Source organism: Struthio camelus, chromosome 4, assembly GCF_040807025.1.
Source record: "Struthio camelus isolate bStrCam1 chromosome 4, bStrCam1.hap1, whole genome shotgun sequence".
NCBI lineage: Eukaryota > Metazoa > Chordata > Aves > Struthioniformes > Struthionidae > Struthio > Struthio camelus.
Genome location: NC_090945.1, coordinates 61,747,834 through 61,775,532, shown reverse-complemented (window position 1 = coordinate 61,775,532; position 27,699 = coordinate 61,747,834). Strand labels below are relative to the sequence as shown.

The 27,699-nt window shown below is 39.4% G+C and overlaps 1 protein-coding gene across 1 annotated transcript; it reads left to right on the top strand.

Annotated features, from left to right (window-relative positions):
- The first annotated feature begins 2,406 nt into the window (after positions 1-2,406).
- On the top strand, positions 2,407-26,668 carry KLB (klotho beta). The gene is given in 6 exon segments (XM_009673383.2): positions 2,407-2,466; positions 2,468-3,262; positions 13,685-14,192; positions 18,840-19,108; positions 20,830-21,973; positions 24,428-26,668. Coding segments are annotated over 6 exon segments (3,123 nt in total). The 5' UTR covers positions 2,407-2,421; the 3' UTR covers positions 24,790-26,668.
- The last annotated feature ends 1,031 nt before the right edge of the window (positions 26,669-27,699 follow it).

The window sequence follows — 27,699 nt, the reverse complement described above, 5'->3', positions numbered from 1 at the left end:
TCATGCTGATGCACCGTGTTGTCTGCAATAAGATGCAAGTTGTACTAGCTCTGCTGTAGTTATTGGGGAGAAGCCTATTGTCTTTACTTTGTCAGTGCACAGCCATGATGTTGCAGAGCTGTCATGAGTGTTTTGATCTCAAATATCTGGTAGTCATGGCAGCTGTCTACTTTTGAGGTACAGTGGCATCCATAATGACTTGTGTTTGGGTTTTCTCTTTCATAAAGTATGATCTATGCGATCAAAGCATTTTAAATGTTAAAATGGGAGGATTACAGTCATGCAATAACCATCCCAATAAGTATTTCAAAATGCTATTCCATGTGATAAAAAAGGAACATGTGACACGTACTGTAAGATTAACTTGGTACCTTTCCTCACTACTTCTCTCTTTCCCAAACTGCCTCTGCAGGGTCTAAGCTGGGAACTGCCAGCAGTTACTGCAGGTGCTTGAGGGAGTTGTGGGTTTGTTGGGCAGACTAATATTTGCTGGGTGGCTACCCCACCAGCAGAGCTCTGCAGTGCAGAAGTTGTCTGTAAGAGCTTCCTTCATCATCTACAGTGAAACTGTTTTGCAGAAAGGTGGTGCAGAGAAAGGCTTACAAATATGCATTGAGATAGATATTTTGTTGTTTATCCTAAAAACAAACATATATGTTTATAGCTTTTTAGCAACTGACTCTCACAAAAATAAAATGTCTTCCAATGCTTTAACCAGCTTCATCGTTAAACCAAAGGTATGTCTAAACAGCATGATGCAATGCTGTGTAAAGACATTCAAGCTGCCTGCAAACATGCTCTCTTAGGTAGCAGGAACAATAAAGCGGCCGTCCATCTGGACTCCTACGTCCTACATGTCAGCAGAGCTAATTCGTTGAAGCAGAATGCTTGCCTCGGGAGAAATTGTTCCCGTGTTCCGATTTCAGTGCATCTCTTTCTGCCATGCAAAGATACTTCACGTTGCTATTGAATTCTGTGAATCTGTTCGGCAGCTGTGATTTACAAGTGGATACGTTCTATATCTCGCATATTTACTGTATCAACGCATGTACTTTTGCTGTAGTTTTAAATATCTTAAAAGATGAGTTTGTATTTTAAAATATTGTGTAACTGCTCTGTAAGAGATCCACTCTACCAGCTGTGGATATCAAGACTGTTAAATTAATCAGTACTGAGGTAACATCTTTCAGGGTTATTTATCTTTGCTCATTATTGTTATTTAAAAAAAGCAAAGGAAATTGCTTCAGGATTGGAACAGACCTGTGTTAATTTTGTACTGTTACTATACATAGAGCTGTACAGCAGAGTTTATGTAGGATATAAAAACAGTTGTATGCATTTGAATTAAATATTGACTTGCTTTGCATTTTTACACTGTTGGTGGGACGTGCATTTACCTCTTCTCCATAACAGAATTTCCTACATGAATCCAGGGAAGATTTTCCTGCAGAAGTGGGATCGTGCTTGAGCAGGGCAGGACTGGGGAATCACACTTTGCCTTTCTAGCCATCTAGTTATACAGAAAGCGTAAAATGTCATGATTTCTGAGTATTTTCAGAATTTTCTGAGTATGATTTCAGAATTTCCATGCAAGCACAGTTAAGGTGCCGTATTGTGGGGCTAGCAGACCTGTACTAGCGCTCCAGGGATCTGCCCTGAACAGGAGCAAGCTCTTTAGTTTTTCCCAAAGGAAGGTAAACTTGATCTTCCTATGAGTGGATAATGTGAGAAAACATTCACAAGATACCTGTAAATATCTGGAGCTTTGTACCCAAACCAAAAACTTCAAGAAGAAATTGACATGGAAGAGACCATGCCCAGGGAGGCAAACATTTATTATTATCATTATTATTATTATTATTATTATTATTATTATTATTATTATTATTGTGTCTATCTGCAGGTTAGTAATAAACTGTGTCGTAGTGTTATATGTTGAATTTCTCAAGGGTGAAAAATTCAGCTCTAGAAAAAGTCACTCAAAAATGATCCCAAAAGCTTTCTGGCATACCCTTCTTATTTAACACGTTATTTGTTAAGAACTGATATATCACCCTTTAATTGAACTAAGTAGCGTGGAATATATTTCTTCCATGTTTCCTTGAAATGCAGTTGCGTGAGGAATAAAGAATATGATAGCTCGTTAGTACCCTCTGTCACCTGGTATGCTTCCATTTTAGTGACCTAGCTTTAAATAATGATAAATTAGTTACTAGTGTTTATAATATTCAGGTAAGCTATTTTACCAGAATAAGAACACAGCCTAGGTGTCTCAGTGATCATATAGAGGCCACCTCCCTAAAATTATGCTGTTCTCTGACCCATCCTAGGGCTCATAGTTCAGGCTAATCATTGACAGGGTTTTTACGATCACAAGCTTTTAGTGAAGCTTTGATAAGACACTCCAGCAGTTAGTGGCAAATGAAGACAGTCAGTGCTGCAGGGACTCTAGGGAATGAATGGATTTTTTTTCAGTGTCAGTGAAAGAAATCTGACTTTAACATCGGCATTACAAAAGGGCATGATGTGCGGCCAAAGACTGAAGAGGTTTGTTGCTTTTTGGACGCTGGTTTTCCTAAGGACAGTTACTGGGCTTGCCGGAGAGGGAAGATCTGTGTGGAAAAAGGACCCCAACTTCAGTCCTGTGAGTGAAACACAGATGTTTTTATACGACGTTTTCCCTAAAGAGTTTCTCTGGGGCGTAGGGACAGGGGCACTGCAGGTAGAAGGCAGCTGGAGGAAGGATGGGAAAGGATCCTCCGTATGGGACCAGTTTGTCCACGCAGCGTTCAGAGAAGCCGACAGCCCAGATGTTTCCAGTGACAGTTATACCTTGTTGGACAAAGATTTGTCAGCCTTGGATTTTTTGGGAGTTACTTTTTATCAATTTTCAATTTCATGGTCAAGACTTTTTCCCACTGGTGTGGTAGCAGCTCCCAATGAAAAAGGACTCCAGTACTATAATGGTCTTATTGACTCTCTAGTTTACAGAAATATTGACCCCATGGTTACTCTGTATCACTGGGACCTGCCCTTGACACTGCAAGAAAAATACGGTGGATGGAAAAATGAATCAGTAATTGATATCTTCAATGACTATGCCACCTTTTGCTTCCAGACCTTTGGGGATCGTGTTAAGTATTGGATTACAATCCACAATCCGTATTTAGTTGCTTGGCATGGGTATGGCACAGGTATTCATGCTCCTGGAGAGAAAGGGAAAATAACAACTGTCTACTCTGTAGGACACAATTTGATCAAGGTACGGTACAATAACATTTTATAAACTAATCTTGCACCCCCAATAAAAGACAATGGGAGGAATCAGCCGTGTAATCAATGGTAAAAAATTAAAGGAGTGTGAAAATGCCACGAAATAACCCTTAGCTAAGGCAGTCTTTTTTAAATCATGACATTGATTTTATTGTGTTGTTTATAGTCCTAACAGCTAACTGAATAACCATTTGTTTTGAAGTGCTTGTTTATTACTTTATTTCAGTTACCTTTTGCCTACAAAATCTACTAAAAAGCATGCTTTCCTTCTTTATTCTTTTCATTTAGTCAAACAGCAAGTGTCAGCCACACTGAGGTGATTATTCTATTAGCTTGCACAGAGATTTATTTGTATCTGCATACCAGATCAATTCTACTGGCAATAGAACACATACATACATACATACAGACATACATACATATATGTTTGCACACACACATACGAATACGAATAGCTCTCTCTTGGTTTTGCATAACAAAAAAACAAATGTCCCCTTCAGCATTTAAGAATTTCAAAATCACATTATTTTCATACTGTTCTCAGCATCTAAATTTTTACGTTAGAGTTATGTTATTTATCAGCTATCTTCTACAAAATTACACATTCAAAGACTCGATTCCATTATCATTAGCTTGAACAGCAGACGTTGTGCATGGCAGTGTCAACAGCATTACCGAGTTCACACCATCTCCTCTGACAGATTATTGATCTCATTCTGTACAGTAGCTACATAGTTCCTGTGCATAGGAGCTTATATTCTTATTTTGTCTTTCTCTAATTTAAAACCATTTCTAAGCACAGCAGTTAAAGATAAAAATAAATAAATAAACAAACAATATCAGCATAGCTTTTTCATCCGTAGTGCAAAAAGTGCTTTACAGGGTAGGTCACTGTCCTGTCTCTTTCGACAGAGAAGCCACTATAATTCCCCATGCTCAAACCATTCCTTGCTGTCACCAAGAGAATTTTTCTATGACCTACCATGTGTTACAAATATAATTAATAAATAAATATGAATGTGGTTGTCATACAGAAACAAGTATATACATGGAAAAAAAATAAAATTACTACTACCAGACTAGTTTAAAATATTTTGCAGCTGACCATTTCTATTTCTTGTACTTGCTTCTGGGCTTGAACCTGCAGGCTTCTTTTTCTGAAAATTCACTCTGCAGTCAATAGAAGTTTTAGACAAGAAATGTTATCAAGTACCCTGAGTCACCAACAGATTCCAGCCTTAGCACAAGGAGGATTCCGTTACAGAGATGTGTTAGACAACTCCAAGAGAACTGATGCTCAGTCATTCTTGTTATTTTCAAGTGCTATTTAAAATTTAGTTGACAAAATACATGTAAAAGATACAACATAGATACATATATATATATATATAGTATTGCTTTCCTGCATTTCTCATTGGCACAGTGTATTATTTCAAATGGAAACTGAAGTAGTAGCCAGGTAATGTCTGCATTTTCACATACTGTAAAATTAATCTAAGCACCAGACAGCACATACAGAGCAATGCCTCTGCCAAAGAATCAATTAGTTTTTCCAGTAAGCCTCCCGTATCTGGGTTTGATATACAGATTACAGAGCTAAGTCCCTTTGTCTGTACTATGTAGCTGTCAAACTTGGCAATCTCATAGTACTTCTAGCTTTAAAGTCTGTGAATCTGAGTATAAAACATAGTAACTTCAAAAGAGTTAATGAGAATTTCAGCAACATGCAATCAAGTAGCTAGGTTTTGGTTATTCTTGGGCAGAAACTTTATGTTGTACCTTTCCTACAGCACCATTCACAGTACCTGATACATTAGCAGTTTTCTGTAGCGCAGTAAAATTTCTGAATATTGTAGGTCGTCTTCACTAACAATCTTAAATTTGTAGTAATATATTAGAGGAATTGTATTAGATGAGTTTGGGGTTGGAGGTAGAACGGGTGCCTTCGTGGAACCATTTACCCCGGGTCAATTCTTCTCATATATGTTTTTTTTCTCTGAATAAAATACGATTAAAGCCAATCATTCCACAGAAGTAGTTGGCAGCATACACACCTCAAGCCAACTAGCCAGAATCTTTTCTCAAAGATTTTTCTGGCATATTCTGTTTGTCTAGTATTGTTGACAATACCATATTAATATAATGTATTGATGCACAATCAGTAGTCATGTGCTGTCAAATATATCTCCTTAGATTAGAGATTGTTATAAAAAAATCTATCTTTAAAGAGATTTCACATAGCTTTATTCTTTCAGAACCGGTATATGCAAATCTGTTTCTCTGACATTGTATTATGGGTACCTCCGAATTTACCACTGCCATACAAAAAAGTCCTCCCAAAAATAAAAGCCAAAGAGGTTTTAGGGGTATCATCCAAAGCCTGTTAAAGTTATTGAAAAGATTACCATTTATGGCTTTAGGAGGAGCTGCATTCATGTCAGTGTCAAGGCTTCATTTTTGTACAGTCTGCTGAAAGAGAAAAGCACAGTATTCTCCACGCCTGTTATGGAAACAGTTTGACCCTAGGTTTCCAAGGAGTCTCATGTGCGTATAACAGCAAAATTAATTATTTATTTAAATGACAGTACAGCATAGTAACAGCTCAAGCTGGGCGCCTCCGGAGAGGGACCCTGAACAAAGAAATTCTGGGGTAATTATACCCTTTACAGTTTTATTTTCCCGCCTGCCAGTCAAGGTCTCCTCCAATCTTTTTTACTGAGTTGGTGGTCTCTCCTTCTGATTGGTGTCTCTCTCCTTCTCGTCGGTGTGTTTCTCCTTCTGACAGGTCCTGGCCTACATCCCAGGCTGGTTGCCATGTCCTTGTTTGTCACAGTCCCTTATCTTCTCCAAAGTCAACCACAACCCAGGTTGTGTGTATCTTGTCTCCTGCATTCTACTTTGTGTCCTCATTAGCTAGTTTTGTATCTTTGTTAGCTAGTTTTAATTGGTTTTGCAGTTACATCATCGGCAAAGTCACATCGTTAGCAATGTTTCTGGAGTTCGCTGACAGTTCAGCCTTGAGGCCTGCAGGCTTCAGCTACTTTAGGCATTTATGCTAAACAAGAATCAGACTTATGCTAAGCTGAAGCTAAATCAGCTATAATTTCCTCCTCCAACAGTCCTGAAGCTAAATCAGTTATGATTTCCTTCTCTAACAACACCATCCTATTTATGCTACCAAGTCCACCCACTGCTAAGCAGGAAAAATAGGTCTGTAATGCTCAAAAGAAATCGATCTGGCCACTTTAATACATCTGATCATTCTAATCCTTGTTAATAGAAATATATGAGGTACCTTTGGATAAAATAAAAGTCAGGCTCTCTCATAAATGATCTTACTTTTAGTTTCATTTACCAATGCAGTGCTCCCTTTTGCAAGAACTAACCACCATTTATATAAAGGAGTGCTTTTAGGTGATATGTCAATCATAAACTGAAGCTACGTTTCAAACAATGACAAAAATGAGATGATTAAACCATAAACGTCTGCTTTTCCGGACTCTGGATCATTTTATTATAAGAACAGTTTGAAAGCAGCTGGAGATGTTTGTGTCTCTAGACGAAGGATGAAGAAATTTCTGCTTATTCTTAACTATAAATTTTAGTCTTTTTCAAACGTGACAAAATGTTTTAGATTAAAAGAACCCTAGCAGCTTAACCCTAAAATAATTGGGTGGCATAAGGAAAAAGTACATGCATAATAGAACTATTATATGATAAAAAGAGTGATCTGCTTCCACGAATTAATTCATTAGGTAGATAATTATCTTATTAAGGATTTTCAAAAAAAAAAGTAAGATTTATCCATCTTTATCAAGCCTCAGAGATGCATGCTTTTGCTAGCGCAAGGCACTACAGATGCTCTATCTACTCATATGTGTGCTTGCCTTCTACGGCTTGCATCCTTTTAAGGGAATGCCTCATATGCATCTACTAAGAGCTAGTCCTGCCTTCTACAAGCGTCTTGCTGTTCAAGACGCACAAAGAGGGCGAATAGACTGCAGAAGCGAGGGCTGCTATGTAAACAGAGTGCTTAGGAGCACATGAGAAAAATAATCTATGGAAAAACTCAAAGAAAACTTCAATGTAAAAAGCACATTTGCACATTACTATGCATGATACTCATAGACATAGGCTAATAATTGCTATCAATCATTTTAAAGGACCTGATACCGCTTCCACAGGAATTAATAGGAAATTAGCAGTTTGAGGCTTATAAATTATAAATCGCTAAGGGATTCACTTGGATAAATCTCTATTCAATTGTATGACCATTATCATTAATATGAGGAACACATGTGAAATCTTACACCAGATTCAGAGTGACAGTCAAAAGTGTATGGCCTTTCTTCGTTAAAGGAGACCGTGCTTTACAAAGGCATCGTCAAAAAACAATTAACGATAACACTTAACTTGCCATGCAACATTTAAAAGACATATCAAAGAAAATACAAAAACAAGAATGCTTCTGAGGAGTTTGTCGTACTGAAGCAGAGAAGAAAAAACTGCACACAGAAAAATTAGTTGGATTTCTTTGATTAAACAGTAAATAAATCTAATACAAGCAAGAAAATATATAGCAGACGAATCATTGTGATTGGCGCTAAATCAGATATTCACCTGACCTATTATTATCATTTTCTCTGGATTTAGTTATGTTCTTTCTATATATTACTTAAACTGAGGTTTGTAAGGATCACAAATTACAGACCAGGCTGTCTTCTTTTGTTCCTCTGGATCAGTGCCCTCCAGGCAGCTCTGCCTTTGCTAAGTAACAGACAGAATGGGACTCCCCGCCCCACCGTTAAAGATCATTCACACTCCCTTCCCTCTTCCAGAAATGCCCAGGAGAAACTATCAGAATAAGAAAATCTGCCTAACAATTTTCTTCACAGACACTCGTTCATATCACCTACTGAGAAAAGGCAATAAATTCCCTTTCAAACACGGAGTATCTATATCGACCCATTATAGATCAGGTTGACTCTGTGCCCAGCTCCATGGTAGCAGTCACTGTGCCAGGATCTCTTCATGAACACTGCTCCCTTTGAGACCTTGGAAGGAGCATGTCCCAGAGCATAATTCAGTCTCTTTTAAAATACATTTCTGTGGAGTGAATGGAAATTCACTCAGTAGAACGAGTGAATAGTTGTTGTCTCTAAGTCCGACCAGACACTTTCTCCCCTTCCTCCAACCAGGCCTCCTTTCCTCAGGATCTAGGAAGGTGAAGCCACATCAGTGCCCATATTTCTTATAGGAGGAGGGAGAGCTGTCTCCATCAAATGTAGCTCAAGGATGGACAACAGAATTGTCAATTTTTGTCTACTTCTTTGCTGGAAGAAGTTGACCCCCACAGCTTTGCTGGAAAAGCAGGACAACTCATTAATGAGTGGAATTTCACCTACTTGTGACAATAAGCTATTCCTTTTCCAACATACTCCTTTTCTGACATCTGTTTATCATTAAATTCTAATTGAACACATTATTTCAAAAATACTTAGATTTACCACAGGAGATTGTATTTGTGCAGTGGACATACAACAATAGTAGAAAGAGAAAAAATGTTTAGTAGATCAGGGAGGAAGAGCATGGAAACAATGGCTTTTTTGCAAACGACTGAATACGCAAAATTCATTCACAGCCACATATTTAAAATTTAAAAGGTGCAGGGTGAGAAAGTTTCAGTGGCAGAGACTGGAGACACACATTCTAAGCAGTTGTATACAATGGGGCCCGTCTGGGTTCTCGGTCTCTGTAAAAAAGCAGACAACTTTTAGCAAGGTGCCAAATATGGGATAAATTAAATGGCTGAATGTAACACAATAAAAACTCGTAGGATTAATCTCCGAATCTGGACTTCTTCCCAGTGGGAATGAAATCTACCCATATTTGTCAGTGCAGCTCTAAGTTTGCCTTACGAGGGTCAGAGAGTCTTGTTTCTTATGCTAAATTTATACAAATCGTTGAAAATCAAAAATGCCCCAACTAGAACTGTACTGTGCTTCAAAAGAAATCCATAACAAGTTGGGTTTTTTTCTCCTGAAATACCAACAAAACATTTTCCAAATCCCTATTTGGAGATTTAACCAGGGAAGGATTACAGTTGGTAATCCTTACAGTTAGTAAGGATTACTAGCTACTTTCTGGGGACCTGCCCTAACTGAAGCCAGTTGACTAGCTTGTTTCAGTAGAGAAGGGAGGCTCAGGAGCTGAGCTCAGTTACCTGGTGCTTTGTCACTTGACCCTTGTAGCTGCTTCTGTCCTTCCTTGCATAATTGCTTCAGAACAGGTGCTTTTACCTAACCATGACTATTACTGCTGATTTGCCTTAGACAGCCCAGTGTCCCTGAAGATTTCAAAGCATTTTACAAAAATTCTACCTATCACCATCCGCTGGAAATCAACATCAAAGAATATAACTGCAAATAAACTACAGATAACACTGCTGTCGTTTATTAGGACCGCTGATTTTTGAGTCGGGGTCCAGTTCCCACAGGGTTCTCAAAGCCCGGTCCAGTGGCGCCAAATAGCATTACCGTTAATAAACTTGATGCTATTAAGTATTATTATCTACAGCTTATAATTGGAGAAATAAGCACAATGAAGTCAAATGACTGGTTTAAATAAACGAGTGCCAGAAAAAAGAGTTTTACAAACTAAGACCTTCATTCTCATCAGTTAGCTTGTTACCTCTTTGGGCTCTGACAGCTATATGCTGTTTTAGGTGGACTCCTGTCTCTTTCCAGAGATGAATGAGTTCAGAAGCAGTATTATATCAAGTTCAGTTTTCAAACAGTAGCAGTCATCAGTGATGATGGTGCTTTTGTAAGTTTTAGGTCAGAACTGATTCACGCTTTTTCGTGTGATTTGTTGTTGTCAGGTTGGCTTTCTTATAATTCTTGGAAATCAAGAAAAATTCAATCCAAATACAAGGCAACTAGCACATACCACTCATTTGATAGTAAAACTTCAGCCTTTCAAACAAGCCTTTTTAGAAACTTAGTTGCCTGTATATCAAGAGCATTTTTGCTTCACCGGGATTCAGCTTCAGATTCAGTTTGCAAATTAAGGGCTTTAGCTTTGCTGACTACATGGCATCTTTACCAAAGACCACAAGTGCCTTGAACTGAAATGACTCTCCAAATAAGCCATGCACATCTGCCCTTCCTCTAAAGTGATGTTTAACATCGTAATCATCAGACTCTGTGTTCTAGCTGTTCGTGGTTTAAAAAGCGAACAAACAGCCCAAACACAAAGTCCAAATGATTTTATTAGTGCTTTTTAGTTCTAATTGTTCTTAAGTGTTCTTCCTCTCCAGTGCACTGAAATAACTCCGTATATTCATGGCATTGTTCTGTCTGCTCATTCCTGTGGCATTCAAGGGAAATTGCTTGACTTTAATAAATCTCATGAGTTTGAAAGTACCAGTCTTTCAACTGCAAGCTCTTTGCCTATGTACAGCATAACTACAGGATCGAGGTTTAAAGGAGCATGAGAAATATTTGCAAGAAGAGAAAAGAGGAGAATAGTACTGTTGTCTTAATTCTATTAAACTGACTGATTTTACCTAGCCTTTTTAAGAGGTTAGTACTAACTGATTTAACATTCTCTGTGACTCAAGTCTATGGAATAATTGCTGTATTAATATCAGGAAAATATGCTGAAATTTATGTCGTGTGTATCTAGAATAAATACACAATATTGATCGTGCTTTCATTGTGTACTTAGCCTTGACATTTGTCCTTGATCTAAAAGGGAAAATGAAAGATTAGGGATTAAACTCTAACTGAAGAAAGATTAGTCAAGATTTACTCAAAATAGCTAATATAATGTGTGATATAACTTTGAAACTGATGTTTATTTCATACTTGGTCTCACAAAACAAAAGCTATTAATCAGTTGGTTCCATCAATAAGAATAGTTTATATTTAGAAAACACCTTCCATCTCAGGACATTAAGCTGCTTTACAAATAACTAACAATTCAAAACAGCATTATAGGTAAGTAAGTGCTTATTGTTTCTACTATTATCTGTAAAAGCCCTTAACAAAGACAGCTCAGTCGCACTTTGACTACAGTTAACCCTCAGCGTTAAGAGAGATCAGTGACTCTCATGAAAATCCTGTCTTGACTCCTATCAAATGTATCTATTCTTACCAGAGGTTTATTCCTATAGCTTTATACCTGTGGCTGTATTCTCAACTTTAGACAATATTTTTAATGGTAGTTTTAGTTGCTTCTAATCAAACTCCCCAAAAAAACCACATAAATATACCATTTCTCCCTGATAATCTTTTACCTGCCACCAATGCATTCTAATTAGCTATCTTTAACAAAGTCGTCTTTCTCCAGGTCTTCATCTAGACATGTTTAATTTCTAGGATTTACCTGATGCTATTTTAATGCTGCCTGGCACTGTGAATTATACAGCTGACTTCTGCCGAGTTTTTCTGGTTAAGCCGGTGCAAACATACACGTTTCATTAAACAGTTGTGTTAGTAGGCTGTGCCTAGGAAAAATAATATCCTAGCCTGATGAGAAATCACGAGAAGCAGAGACCTGTGAATGCTAACACCAAAGCAAGTCTTGGCCACAGCAGCCACCCTGGGCTGGAAGGACCTTTCGGAGGGGACAGTGAGGGTAACTGACACTTTGGCCATATACGTTTTCTGGTGAGACTACCGAGAGACTGCTCTTAAAATACTATAACTGTCCTTGCAATTTGCCCCATGAATACAATTTTGCTGACTTCTCTTTTTAGCTACAGAACCTGCATCTCAAAGGTTAATTTTGCTTTATCAGTATTTTCAAGGACAGACCTTGAATAAATGTTATGAGCGTGACCTTCGAAACCATAAACAGCTAATATACAAAATTTCTCAAAACTGTAATTCTTCAGTACTCCCTAACTTAACCAAATGTCTGCCTGACATCAGGCCATTCTCTTCAAACTGTAAAGGCTAGATAAATTAACTGAAATTATTGTCAAATGTAAGCAATGCTATTTGCTTTAGTAAAGATGTCAGTGTAACTCAGCACTATAAGCATTTCACAATGTCTCTCAATGTTTTTTTCTGGGGGCAAACAGTTATTTTCTTTCCAGCTTAGACTATAGAGCCACACTTCAGGAGCAAAGTAAACCCTGAGTTACTCGACAACTCCACTTTAGCTGGGGAGAGGTCAGCTCCTTCCTCTGTGCCAGCTCCACTGGAGTGATTCACATTTACCCACTATCGTCCTTCTCCCATAGCATGCAAACGGAGTGAGTGGTACCTACATCTCCCATGTATTCCTTTTAGTACATAGGCCACGTGTAAAGTGTGACCACTGTATTCTCTTATTTAAGTAATTAATGATATGACATTTTACAGTAATTCTGGTGTGTGACAGAATGTTAAGCATGACAATAATCGGAAAAATTGAATTAAGATATGGTGCAAAGCATTCTTTCATTGTCACTAACATAATTAGCAAAACTTCTCTCTGTCCTAGGGAAGCCAATATTTGGCCTATTATGAGTACTAAATTATGGCATAACCAATAGACCTTATGAGATAACGTTGCCAAATTTTCTGTTAAAACCAATGTGTTGTTGCTCTCAAAATGAATAAGCCTCATTCTGTTCTGTTTCATGTACTGTCCGAAGAGTTATAATTATAGCAACTTCCAAGAATAAATGAACAAAAATCCTATATGAAAAATCTCACACACAACTATAAACCTTGACATTTGGGTTCAAACTTTGCAGCTGGGTCCTTTCTCCAGTTGTTCGTGTTTAGGTACTGTGCAAATCTTGTGCTTAGTGTTGAACACTTACTCTCACGATTAGCCCAAATTAAAACAAGTAAAAGTGTGTCTCAAAGAAAGTATGGGGTGGACATGGTTTGATCAAGGCAAATCCAGGTAATCCTCATGACACAAACGAGTCAATAGCACAGAGCCAACACTGACAGCGGAAACATAATTGGAGATGCATAATTAATGTAACAATTGCTGTAACGGTTTGAAATTTTAACTGTTTCAGCAATCACTACTTTACGAAGAACTAGACTGAACTGTCTAGGTCACCAAGTCCAAATCCCAAGATCGATAGCTTTTTGATCCAAAGGTACCTATGCAACAGCTATCCCACGTATCTCCTGGGACGCAAACTTTATATTAAAAGGCCGAAAGCCACAATGGAAGAATGCACACGAGGTCCAGAGCATTACCACCAGTCAGGACTTTGCAGCGTAACAGTTATTGGCTGTTATGACCGTACAGCGTAATTAACGTCCAATGCCTTAACTGTTCATTCGTGTTGCCATAGAACCCTGCAGGGAATCCGATGGAGCTACCTGCCTGTCTAGCTGCATACACACACACAGCTTGACTAGAGAATTACAGTTTAATGTTATTTTTTTCTCACCAGGCTCATGCAAAAGTTTGGCATAACTACAAAACACGCTTTCGACCACATCAGAAGGGGTTGATGTCCATAGTATTGGGATCCCACTGGATCGAACCTAACAAATCGGAAGATGCTTTGGACATTTCTAAATGCCAGCAGTCTATGGAGAGAGTACTTGGATGGTTTGCTAAACCCATCTATGGGGATGGTGACTACCCAGAAGAACTGAAAAATGATTTATCTTTTTTGCCAAGCTTTACTGAGGATGAAAAAAACTATATAAAGGGAACAGCAGACTTCTTTGCATTTTCCTTTGGTCCTAATAACTTTAAACCTCCAAACACTCTGCCAAAAATGGGACAAAATTTGTCACTCAATTTGAGGGAAGTACTGAACTGGATTAAACTGGAATATAGCAGTCCTCGAATCTTGATCGCAGAGAATGGCTGGTTCACTGACAGCCATGTGAAAACAGATGACACCACTGCCATCTACATGATGAAAAACTTCATTAATAAGGTTTTACAAGGTTTGTACACAAATTAGTTTTGAGATTTTTGGAGCTTTGTTTTTAATCGTTTGATATTTAGCTCTTTAACGGTTCGATCTTTTTAAAAAGAGATATTGGTAACTAAGTTAATTATTAATTATTTCTACTCCACAAGTACAAGTCATGGATCAAGATACACTGGTGCTAGGTGTTGTACAAACACAGAACAAAAACACAGCCCCCGTCCCAGGAAGCCAAAGTCCAACATCTGGGTTTGATTTGAAAACTAAAAATACGAAACTGAGTCAGAAATGAAGGCAAACAAATATATTGCATACCGCTTTTCACAACTGGCAACCCAACTGCAAGGTGCCTGTCCAGGTAGGTACCTCAAAAACAGGAAGACAAGGCCAAGACTGCAGGCTGTCATTGCCCTGCTAGCTTCCTACTCCAACCGCAAGCGCTCAGAGTAAATCAGCTGGAGAAGGGCAAGCAATCGGCAGGTTTATTGCATACCAAACAGAGATAGGTTTTTAAATACACAGTTTCAAATCTTGCTATTTTCCCTTCATAATGCCAGAGTAGATAAACACTGTCTGAAGGTAAAAGATTTAATTTTATAAGAAATGTAAACAATGCTAATGCCTAGGTCCCTCTATAAACTCGGCATTTCTTTTTCCGCTAAGCCGGTTTTCTCTTTTCAGCACTCGCCGAGTGACACCTGCTGGTTCTCAGAGGCACCCTCAGAGAAGGCTGTTTGCACATGGCCTTCTTCTTTCTGAACACCTGGTCCTGGCTACTTTTTTAGCGTGCAATCTGCCATATTATAATGATGGGATAGCACAGATCCTTTTGAAAAATTGTTCTTATCTTCAGAAAAGGGAGCGTAAGAGAAATCATTTACTGTGACACCAGGTCCCTGAACATGAGTAAATGTCTGAAGCCAAGGAAAACTGTATATCCAACAAACATAATTAAGTTCCTAATGAAGATTTTTCAGCTATGTTTAAATCAGAGTTGGTCCAAATTGAAAACTTCACATAGCCCAACTCTACCCTATGCCCCAACTTTTCCAGTTTTTCAACAGGTTACAATCCAGTCTCTGGTACTTTACATGCTGCATTGACACAGCAGCAAAGTTTAGATGCAAACCTGGATTTGAAGATATGTGCATTTTTCAAATGACAGCTTGTAGCCACTAGTCTGAGGTAGATTTCTGGACACTTATGTAAGAAAAGCCATAGCATGTTCTTTTTTTTTTTCCAGCCCCCTAGAGTAGACCTGACTGTAATAACCATCTGTGCATTCATACTTCTGAAATATGTGGTCAATGTTCAGACAATAGCTACTTCATAATAATTTTAAGCTACATTTTTATGCATACAGATTCTTCAACCTCTGCCTCAAAATACAGGATTACCTCTTAACTAATGCACTTTTTTGTGAAGTCAACTTATAATTCATCTAATTAGGAGTAATATTTGGAACACATGTTCCTTTTTTTTTTTTTTTTTACTTACGTAGACTTCATATATAATGTAAATTTGCTGTTCACAGCAAAATCATTTAAATCTTTTTAACCTCAAAACATATTTATATAGGCCAAATTGCAAGGGGATAGCAACTGTTAAGACAGCATGTATCTAGGTGAACTATACTGTGTGTGTTTGCGTTTCAGGCGTGCTGTAAACTTTGGACTGCATGTCTATAACCTAGGGTACTGTGGGGTCACTAAAATATGTGATGTATAAAGTCACCTCTGCAAGTGAGCTGACCCCTATTGCCACACAAGGATGCAATGGAAACTACAGCTTTTCGTTGACACACGTAAGCCTGTCAATACTGAAACTGTTTGCAGCAGGACTCCAAAACTCCCCCTACAGAAAAGATACATAAATGCCTCTGCTTCTCTGAATATTAGCCTGGCGAAAACGTAAACTTAATTAACGGCTGACCTCGTCTACCTTTAGCCTCTCATGCCTGCCCAGTGCTTTGCACCAGTATCGCTCTTAGGTGGGCTGCATCGTGAAACAGATGAAGACGTTCACCTCGGTTAAGGATGTCCTCCCTTCTCTTTTTCTTTCATTGTTGGTTTTTACCTGCTCAGCGGAGCACACACCGCCTCAAGCAGCCGTGCCCGCGTGAAGGAGCGGGAGCAGTGCTGAGGGGTGAGCAAGAGACCCGGCCCGCTTGGGGCCAGGCCTGAGGAAGCTGATGCTGGCCAGAGAAAACAAGCCAGTAACCTACTAGCTTAAAACATTTCTCCACTGGTGGAGGGGCAGCAAAGAAACATTGCAGGTTTCATTCCTCTTTGTATAGGCACACAGACAGATGCTGCTATGATATGCAACAGGTTGATTTGCTTTCCTCTGCAGTCTATCTCCAAGCCACCTTAACACACCAAACATTTCCAACATCTGTTAGTGATCGACTATTCAGTGAAGATAAAGGAACAGTAAGGAAATGACAGAAACAAATTAACACTAGGAAGTTACAGTATAGGCTGGGAGAAGAGAATCGTTCACAGCTCAGTGCCTTTAACTAAGTGAGAGTAAAAACATATGGCATATCACTTGCTACACAAGCTGATTCTTTCCTTCTATTGCCGTTCCCAGGTGAACGCCTGCCTTTCCAAGTCCCAGTGCTGGCTCACTTGCCACCTCATCCTCTGTGCAAAAATCCTAAGCTCCTAGATAGCCACGTTTCAGTGCTTTGTCCTCATCCCAAAGGACATAACAATTTTTCCAACACAGGGACCGCACCGCTCCTCTTATCCTCCCTTGGCTTTGGAGGTTCCCTTTTCTCCACCTGCTTTCTAGCTGTTTATTTGGCATGTCTTTTGGGAGGATTTATCCACCTATCTTTCAATGAGGATTTTTGACTTCCACTGTCTTCCCCCTCTACCCTTTATTCTCTGCATAATCAACAGAAAAGAATTCAGTCACTTTGAGAGTAATTTATAGATGTACTCAACAGCTGCCTCCTTTGGTCCAAACAAAAAGCTTGATCTCTCTCTCTGACAGAGGAAAGAGATGGGCCATAAAATGCTATGTCATTCACTGCCTCCAGGTTTTGCACTTGATATTTTCAAATGTTTTTGTGCTTTCTCCCATGCTTTCCCTCATATTTGGGAGTTACTTTTCTTGAAAATGCATGTAAAACTGCTTCAACATTATCCTTGCAAATCTCCCTCCACGACGCTTTATGGAAGTTAAAAGTTAGGTCTCTGCAGCACTGATGCAGCCACCTGTTACCTTTAACAATGCCATCTCATTGTTTCATTGTGCTCCCACAGCTCCTTGCCAGTATTCTGGCATTATCTTTTTTGTTTTTGTTTTTTGTTTTAAATACTCAGATTAAAAATTCCCAGGCTTTCTGATCTCTTTATCCAGCAGCTGGTAAAGTGGAATCCTGGACCACAATAATCTTAGTGGGCACCTTGCTCCTCTGCTGAATGAATACCAGCACCATGCAATGCCAACTCCTGCTGAAGTTGCAATATGGTGCGACTAAGGCAGAGAACTTCAGTGGAATTATGAAACACGAATTGCAGTATCATCCTAAGAAAACAGGACAAAGTAACATTGATGAGAACAGAGTTTTAAATTGGAATACTTCATCCTTATTGCTTGGCTTACTCTCAGTGGCCTTCAGGTGAAATGTGGCTCTCCAGGTGCCTGTGTCAAAATCCGCAATAACCCTGCTTGGTCATTGCTTTGTCCTTGATATTCCAGCCCTTGTAAGGGTAAGGGGAGGAGTCACCCTGCATTGCTCCCCAGCAAGAACATGCCAACAGGCAGCTAAGCTGACTGATAATGGAATTTGGACCTTTTCTTCCAGGTTGTCAGCTGGCATGCAGCCTCAGCGGGTAACAAACAGCTTTTGCTACTTGGTGTCCAGTGAGAAGCCACTTTGGAAATCGCATTGCCCTTCCCAGGAAATCAGGTTCCACATCAGAGAAAGCATCCCCATACTTAGCATCAACCAGTAATTTTGACATCTTTCTCAACAGAGCACCAAGATCTCAAAGACATTAAAATATACCTTGCTATACAAACTTTTACAAGGTGGAGGGAGAATTAGAAGCACCTGCAGAAACACATATGCAATATACACATCCTGGGAATAAACACAGCACTTCTGACTCTGCGTTGACCAACCCAGCTTTTTCTATAGTCATTAAGTACCTGTACAGATGTTTAATTTTTCAAAGTAGAAGCTAAATAAAAATTTATAAATGTTAGAGATTGAAGATGAAGCAGGGTAATAAAAAAGTCATAGCCTGATGAAAAATACAAATGAAGCAAAAACCACATCAACTGTTGCAGGCCTGATTTTTAATCATGATTCTCTAATTTTACTGAAGCAGATTTGTTATTTGCAAATCATCAAATACAGCTTAACATCTGGATGCAGCACAATATTTCATGCTTGCTTAGAGCAGAAATAATGTAGCCTAAAGTAATTTATATTTTTTTAAGGAACCAGTGATGATTTGTGTGTTGTTAACGAATAAGGACTAAGATGCATAATGTCTGTCAGAGCTTCACAGTGAATTACAATGGGTCAATACCATCATGAGCATTGAGAAAACCCCCAAGATCTTCAAAATGAATGGACCTCTCATAAGTCATCCTTTATATGTTAGTCCCAAATATAAAACTCACATTTATTTCTCTCACACAGCTATTAAATACGACAACATAGATGTGTTTGGTTACACAGCCTGGTCGCTCCTTGATGGCTTTGAATGGCAACATGCCTACAACATCAGGCGTGGACTATTTTATGTAGATTTCAAAAGTGAAAAAAAGGAAAGGATTCCCAAATCATCTGCACTTTACTATAAGCAAATCATACGAGAAAATGGCTTCTTCCCAAAAGAGTCTACCCCAAGTTTACAAGCTCAGTTTTCCTGCGACTTCTCCTGGGGTATCACTGAATCTGTTCTTAAGGTAAGTGTTAAATCCTGATAAAACTATTAAGTAGCAGAGCAATTAACAATTTTACTTTGTCAATAAAAGACTGAGATTTCTGGATGACAGGTGCAATTTGCAAAGCACGCTGTAAATGCAAATTAAGCTTAGTCATAATTTTATGGGTTTAATTTTAACTGCTTTACAGTTGTTGTAAGCTACGTTGGTTGCAGTGGCAGGCCTCACTCGTGGTGCATTGCCCCAGCCATGAGCCCGGTTGCAGAAGCCCTTCCACAGCCGGGGGTTGCCAGCGCTGTGCCTCCCTCTCCCGCTCTCCGCTTGCATGCCCACATGGCAAATAGCTTAGGAAATCTGACCTGGTTCGAATCAGGAAATTTCAGAGCAAGAAACTGACCCTGACTGGGTTCTGCCGGGTTATTTTTCAACCAGCAGAGTTTCCCAATGCAGGTCCCGGCAAGGCCCTGCAGACTCCTACGACAGCACAGCGGAGAGGGTGGCACAGGGCAGGGACCAGGCGCTTAAACTAGTGCCAACGGGTCTACTGCCAGCAGCGCTGTCCACGCTCTTAAGGTCTCGTCTAAGGCAACTGAACAGGACAGAAACACAGCCAGGCTCAACCCAGGGAGCTAAGCATCATGTCCACAAGCAGATAACAAGCCATTCTTTAAAAAGAAAAAAACACTTATACCTCAGGTGACAATAATCCACATCTGCATACATGGCCTTATCACCTGAGCTCCCATTTCAAAAACAAATCATGCTGCCTTTTTTTCCAAACTGTTTCCTACAGCATCTACTTCTGCTTTACAGTGAGTAGATAAGATAGCCATATATGCGTGGCCAATGTTGAGACACTCTTGCCATCACACAGAGACAGTCCAGTGAACATCAGCCTCAAAAACACAGCAAAACCCCAACTTAATCTATTCACTACCAACCAAAGGAAAACAAAAAAGTAAAACTTCTGTATATTGTTGTTAATCATTGAGTAAATACATGGACAGAAGAACATTCTTAAAACAATCAGATTTGATCTAAATCTTTAATTTTGACCATATGTTATTACAAATCTTATAATAAACAAATGTTTAAACAAAAGTTTAAACAATAATGACCTATATGACACAGAATCTTGTTATATCCCCACCATCGTCTCCTAGTTATCTAGGACTAAACACTACAACCGAGTTGGATGTTTGCATAGGCAGGACCACCTGTAAGAATGGAAACATCATGCGATAGTTTCACAAGATTTATTTCAGCAGCAGTGCCAAAAATCAGTCTCTGCTGCTTCTACCCGTGTTGCTTGTTTTTACCACCCTGCTGTCCTATCAGCTGTGTGAGAACTGCTGTTTACATGACCACAGAGAGCACTGGATCAAGGAGATTTATCTGTGCCACGATGCATACCGTGTAGGGCAGTGGCAGAGGAAAGAAGGCAGGACATGCTGAAGTTAACAAGAGAACATCTTAAATGCCATTATGTAGCTGAAGAGAATGGGAGAGCAATTTTATTTTGTCTTGCATACATGAAGGAACATCACAGGTAACATACGGTCATCATTGTAACAGAGCACATACAGGCAACTGTTTTCCTCTTTATCTTAGAGCATCTGAGCAGGACCTCCTGTCATCCAGCACAACACATGTAGAAATGTAAACAAGTAAGATATTCACTTAATTAAAACCCATTTCAATACCTTTTTTTTTTTTTTTTTTTTTACTTTTTATTTTCACAGGCAGAGTCTGTGGCTTCCTCACCACAGTTCTGCGATTCAAACCTGTATCTCTGGAACGTCACAGGAGATGGGCTCTTGCACGAAGTCAAAGGAGTGAAGCTAAAAACCCGACCAGCGCAGTGTACAGATTTTGTCAGCATTAAAAAGCAGCTTGACCTCCTGGAAAAAATGAAAGTCACCCATTACAGATTTGCACTTGACTGGTCTCTAATTTTACCCAATGGAGATTTGTCAGTGATCAACAGACAAGTTCTCAGATATTATAGATGTGTGATTAGCGAAGTACTAAAACTCAATATTCAAACTATGGTCACCTTATACTATCCAACTCATGCCTACCTGGGCCTGCCGGGTCCTTTGCTGCAGACAGGAGGATGGCTAAATCAATCCACTGCCCATGCTTTTCAAGACTATGCAGCTTTATGTTTTCAAGAACTTGGCGACTTGGTTAAACTTTGGATTACAATAAATGAGCCTAACCGACTAAGTGACGTCTATAACAGGAGCAGCAATGATACGTACCGGGCAGCACACAATTTATTAATAGCACATGCCATGGCCTGGAAAATATACGATGAGCGATACAGATCCTCTCAGTGCGGTAAAGTGTCCCTGTCGCTGCATTCGGATTGGGCTGAGCCTGCCAATCCCTACTTCGAGTCTCACTCAAAAGCTGCCACCAGATTTCTTCAGTTTGAGATAGGCTGGTTTGCCGATCCAATATTTAAGACGGGGGACTATCCAGCTACTATGAGGGAATACATTCTCTCTAAAAACAGAAAAGGCCTCTCTCACTCTTCATTGCCATATTTCACACAGGCGGAAAAGCAGCTTGTTAAGGGTGCGGCTGACTTCTATGCACTGAATCATTTCACCACAAGATTTGTGATTCATGAACCTCAAAATGGGAGCCAGTATGAATTTGATCGTGATGTTCAGTTTCTGCAAGACATCACCTGCCTGAGCTCCCCTTCCCGTTTGGCAGTGGTGCCTTGGGGAATACGCAAAGTTCTGAAATGGATTAAAAAAACCTACGGCGACATCGATGTTTACATCACAGCAAATGGAATAGATGACCAGTCCTTAGACAACGATGAACTTCGACATTATTACTTAGGAAAATACATACAAGAGGTTTTAAAAGGTGAGTATATGACAAATTCAAAATTCAGAGCTGCTTTCATGGCACATACCCAGGCATTCCTTAAGCAGGCACCTAAAACTTGCCCCAGATAGAGCAAGCTGCTCAGCTGAGACACTGGAAATGGAGAACAGCATTAACCCTCCTGGGGGGCCTCTTCTAACGGCCTGCCCAGAGCAGGTATAACACAAGCCTATTGCTTCAAGGCCCTCACATGACATGCAGTCACAGCTGCTTCCAGTTTAAACCATGTGAGAAACTATCTATGCATGCATAAAAAAAACGAGCATTTAGGCTGTTCAGAAGTCAGTGGGAGATGACACTTCACACCACCAAACCCTACAGAAGAACCTAGCTTCCGTTCCTAAAAAAGGCAGAAGCATCCTTGCTTGCTGAGTTCAAGTCATCGGATACTAAAGAATAAGCAAGTCTGAGGAGCTCTGGGGAGAGAGAGCGCCCTGTTGTTGAAGGGAGAAGCCTTAGAGTAGTCTTTGCTCCACTACCTGCGTTCCGTTCTTCATCTAATGACTTTAGACAAAAAAATTATAAACACTTACGAAGGTAAGGGACAAAAATCCAAGACTATCTTTTCAACCAAGCCAGCTATCTTCATTAGTATCTTATTTTATGAGAGGGATGAGACAAGAGCCTCACCACTACTGCATCTTGTCTACAGTCTCCTTCTCTGGAGATATTCAAAACCTGCCTGGACACAATCCTGTGCAACATGCTCTAGATGACCGTGCTTGAGCAGGGAGGTTGGACTAGATGATCTCCAGAGGTCCCTTCCAGCCTCAACCATTCTGCGATTCTGTGATCTTCCCTCCAGTCAAACGTTAAAGGGAAAGCAGTGAGCTCGGTTTAGCTTTACAAGAGAAAACTGGCAGCACTGTACTGTGAGGCTGGAACCCACGCAAGTAGAAAGGCAGCAACACCTGAGCTATACTACCACGCATATCACAAGAGCTGCAACACCTGAGCTATACAGCCAAAACAAGATTTCAGATGCATTCCCACACTCACTATTCCCTACTGGCAAGCTCTACAGAGTGCTCTGACCAGGGGACGTGGATTGTCTGTAACACCCTTCTGAGGCTTATGTATATAATATAGCTTACGTATCCTGGTTTTCCCCTTCCTAGGAGCCACCTACATAAAAAAAGTGAGATTGGTCTTACTCAGATGGCTAAAAAAATACATCTTCAGATTTTTGTGTGGCACTAACAAGAAGCAAAGGCCTTTCTCCCTCTAGTGCTTAGTTTTTCCTCCATTACTATAGGACTAATTCTTTATTTTCTGTACTAATTTGACATTACAAACAGAGACAGGAAGTTATTCCACTGTTACACAAATTAGACGGTCATTTAAAGGGCACTAGTCATAGTATTCCCATTTTAGTTTTCAGATAGCATAATATTTTACAGTCCTTACAGAAAAGTCCTACTGATTTATAACACTCTTGCCTAATCTGAGTCACATTCCAGATGATCCTCTCTGCTTACACATGAACTGAAGTGATTTTTACTCACCAACAGTCGCTGTTTGTGATTTCATTAGAACACTGTCATCCAGCACTGTTAAGTGCAGCACTACAACATAACCATCGTGTATGCTGGGAGCTGAGCACCCGGATGTGAAATTCCTGCAGGAATTTTAAAGCTTATGATACAGGCAAGCAGCTGCTCCCTCTAAGTCACTGCAGATGGATTCAGGAAAGAAAGCAGCATCTTGCTTGGGCCCAGCTTGGACCCACTCAAACACGCAGTGCATGAAAGGAAAACAGGCTGGAAGAGCTTCTAGCTCCTTAGCTCTGACTGCAGAAGGAGCTGGGACCCCCACTGCCACTTGCAAAGTCAGCAGCTTTCCTCTCCCGCTCAGCTCTGAACTCAGCAGAAGCTGGAAGCATCCAGATTTACACGCAGACAAGATACCATTACACAATGCAGAGCTGAGGGATGAAGTTTGGTCTTCCTCCTCCATCACCTGCTTCCTCTTTGCAGGAATGGTATCATTTGAATTTTAAGATTACTTCTGTTTCATTCCCCGGCCTCTGTGCTAGATGCAGGGAAACATCCTCCTTCTCACCTACAGGCATGCTGCCACTACCCGACTCAAAGCAGGTGAGAAGGAAGCTGGCAAGCACTTACTGAAGCTTTCCAAAGTGTCACATATAAATGCAAGTATATTAAAAAAAAAAAAAAAACAACCCACACACAGCTTTCACAGCAGAGGTTGTGTTTGTAAAATAGAAAATTCCCAAATTTTAACTCTTCCTTTAAAAGATACACTGTTTCTACTTGATTAGAATAGTGGGAACTGAGGATTATTAGAACAATAAGTATAGGTGAACATTTGTTTTTTTAAATCTATAGATTAATAATTGGAAACTTTAACCCCCTTCCAGGAAGTTTGAGTTCATACAACACTTTATTAATATTTTTTTCTTGTCCTCCCCAGCATACTATATTGACAAAGTGAAGATTAGAGGTTACTACGCATTTAAACTGACTGAAGAAAAATCTAAGCCCAGATTCGGATTCTTCACTTCTGATTCCAAAGGAAAGCCTTCAATAAAATTTTACAATAACCTGATAAGTAGTAACGGCTTTCCTGCAGAATATTCAATCTGTGAGCCATCAAACAAGGAAAAACCGTGTAGCTTCTGTTTGTTTATTTCTCAGAAGAAGCCACTGATATTCTTTGCCTGCTGTCTTTTCTCTACTCTTATCTTGCTTTTAACGATTATTGTTTTTCACAAAAGAAAAAGAAGAAAACGTTATAAGGCAAAAAGTGCCCAACGCATCCGTGTTTCACTTTGAAATGGGACCGTAAACCCACTTTCAACTAGATTCACCACTGTCTGCATTCTACGGAGGACAACACGGATCAGACAATTACAGAAAAGCACTATGCGAGTCACTCCAGTTGTACACACCAAGCATTTTGGTTGAAAAATGAAAATAATTGTATGCGCAGGAAGAAGAGCTGTGATGACATCTGTGATGTCAGTACTGTTTTATCAGCTGTGACGACAGTAGTTTTATCTACTTTCTGTACATAGAAGATGAATTCATTTATTTAAAATGAAAAAAGAAAGAAGAAAATTAAAAGATTATTCCAAGGCACAGGATAAACTTTTAAACAGTTTGACTTGAAAAGAGATACTAAGCTGTGAGAACTGATACGCACTTTTATATGAACCTCTTTGAACCAAAACTTGTTGTGATATATATTCGTGTCATGAATGTTGTTGAGTATGAAACTGCTGTTGCTAGTTGTAAATGTAAGAGTTATTAAAAACCACAAACTTCAGCTGACTGCAACACCAAGAATTAAATATGCTGAGCCAGATTCTGAAAACACTTCCGAAAGAACAAATCCAAATAACTCCGCTATTGACTAACATAACTGTATCTGTTAGATATTGGATGAAGCAGAAATCAGATTTTAACATCTTATTTTAAGCAAATGTAACTGGATCCACAGGAGACAAGTTGTAATAATATGGAGTCACTAGCTTTCCCCTCCAGAATGGGGCAGTCAACGTTTTTATTAGATGAGACATCAAAATAAATAGTATCTATGAATCTAGCCAGGAGAATGACGAACATAATACTAAGTTTATATTTATTTCTATGAAAAAGTATAATTACCGTCCTAGCTTTGGCAAAATGCCAGGGTGAGCATTGAGAAGGTGGGATAAAGCACTTACGTGAGTTTGTTTAGAAGCATTTATTCCATTAAGCGTTCTACGCAGATCTCTGAAAGTCGCATTTCCCCAGGCTTCTGCCAAAACACCTTTCTTTGCACTGCAACAAGCTGCAGATGCCTTGTTTCAGAAATTAAATATGCAAAGACTTTATCTCAAAAATATCTTCTACTAACAATTTTATTCCACAGTACTAAAATTGAGATATATCCATTTTCTCCACTTTATTTGGCTTTTTCTTTGCCTTTTTTGTGAGTGTTATAACCCAGTGTGCACTGTTTCAGCATTCACACTTGGCAATTAGCAATTTCTTTGCATCTACAGAAAAAGATATCTTGAGTAGTTCAAGCTCAACAGCATGGCAATGTTAATTTTTAAATAATAATATATCAATATCCACATCAATTCAAGGTACACAAACATAAGTCTGTGACAGAAGGGAGCCTGAACCCAGCACTTCAGCTGCAGAGGCAATGCGGACAGTGTCAAGCTCCTCTCCCCAGTCCCACATACCTTTTCAATGCAATACCAGAGCCGCTTATTTCGGTAAGTCATGTTAAGGTTATGCTAATGTTAACAAGTGCAATGTGAGAGCACCTGCAGGGGGAAACAGCTGGCATTGAAGACCCAACTCCTGTGTATTTTGGAAGGGTTTGTTTCTGACACGCTCTAGGCTGGCCCTATGGACACGAGACCAGTGGCTGGAGCACATTACGTCAACTCTTCCAGCACACCTGCTGGTTTAGCATCATCCAAAAGAAATCCAGTTCACATGCTCCACTGCTCCCCAGTGTGGACCAAAGTGCATTTACTGGCAACAAAAAGGACATTCTCTACACAAGCACATTCCTGATTCAAATTAAAACAGTAATTATATATGCACCCTTACAGTTTTTTTATCATTGGAAGGCATAACTAGACACACTGAGAGACAGTGGATTAAACTAAACACATAAATGTGCCTGTATGTGTTAATAAACTCAATTCAGAACAGAAGTGCTAGTCATTAGATACAGTTTATTTATTTAGCAGATATCTAAAGGGTTAGATGCAAGCCAAGTTACACTTGCAAGTTAGGTGTAAGTGGAAAAAAACAGAGCACAGATAAGCATAAATCACTGGTAGTGACTTGAAGTCAAAAAAATCACCCTTTAGGATGGGGGTGGTCTACTGAATTAAATGGAAAGGGGAATGACAGAGGGATGCACTTAAACAGGATCTTAATTTACGGAATAAGAAAACTATGACAAAGCCCATCCATTCTCCAATGCCCTCTTCCCCCAGCCACATATGTGGGCTGACCATTTCTTGGCCTCTTCTGTTGACTGAGCAAACACTGCATGTAAAAAGTTTTATTTCCAGCACCCAAATGCTTAGATAGCTGTAATAAGCTGATGGTGGTGCTATCACTGCCTGAATTTAGAGGAAAACATGCCAGAGAAACTTTGTACATCTTAATCCAGCAAATACCTTCTTCAGAGCTGGGGGCTTTTACTACATCTTTCACCCAATCAGTCTCTCTACCTTGTCAAAGCTCCTCTTTCAATTCAATCTCATTTAATATTTTAATTTCAAGACGACTATTCTTTCAAGACAGTAACACCCTAATGCACCATATAAAGTTACCTTAGTAAGGAGAAAAACTCAAATGCCGATGGACACTGAATCTAGCAAAGAAAAGCATAGGAAAGGGAGAAGAAAAACCAAAACAATTTTGAGCATCTGAGACATTACAATTAGTGACTAGACACTAACTTCCAAGACCCTAGTACTGCATGCCCATGTGAAATGAAAGCACAATCACATAACTATTTTGGGGGCTATCCTGAATTTATTATGTCCATGTCGATTCTTTCTTCAATATTAAGTTTCAACAACTTGCTGCCAAATGTTTTTGCATCATTCTAACCTTTTCTTTAACGGGAATCTTTTTCCAAATTTCAATAGAACAAGCAACAGCACAAAATCCCAACAATTCATTGCTGAGATTAGCAAGCAAGAAAACTCACATTAGTAATTC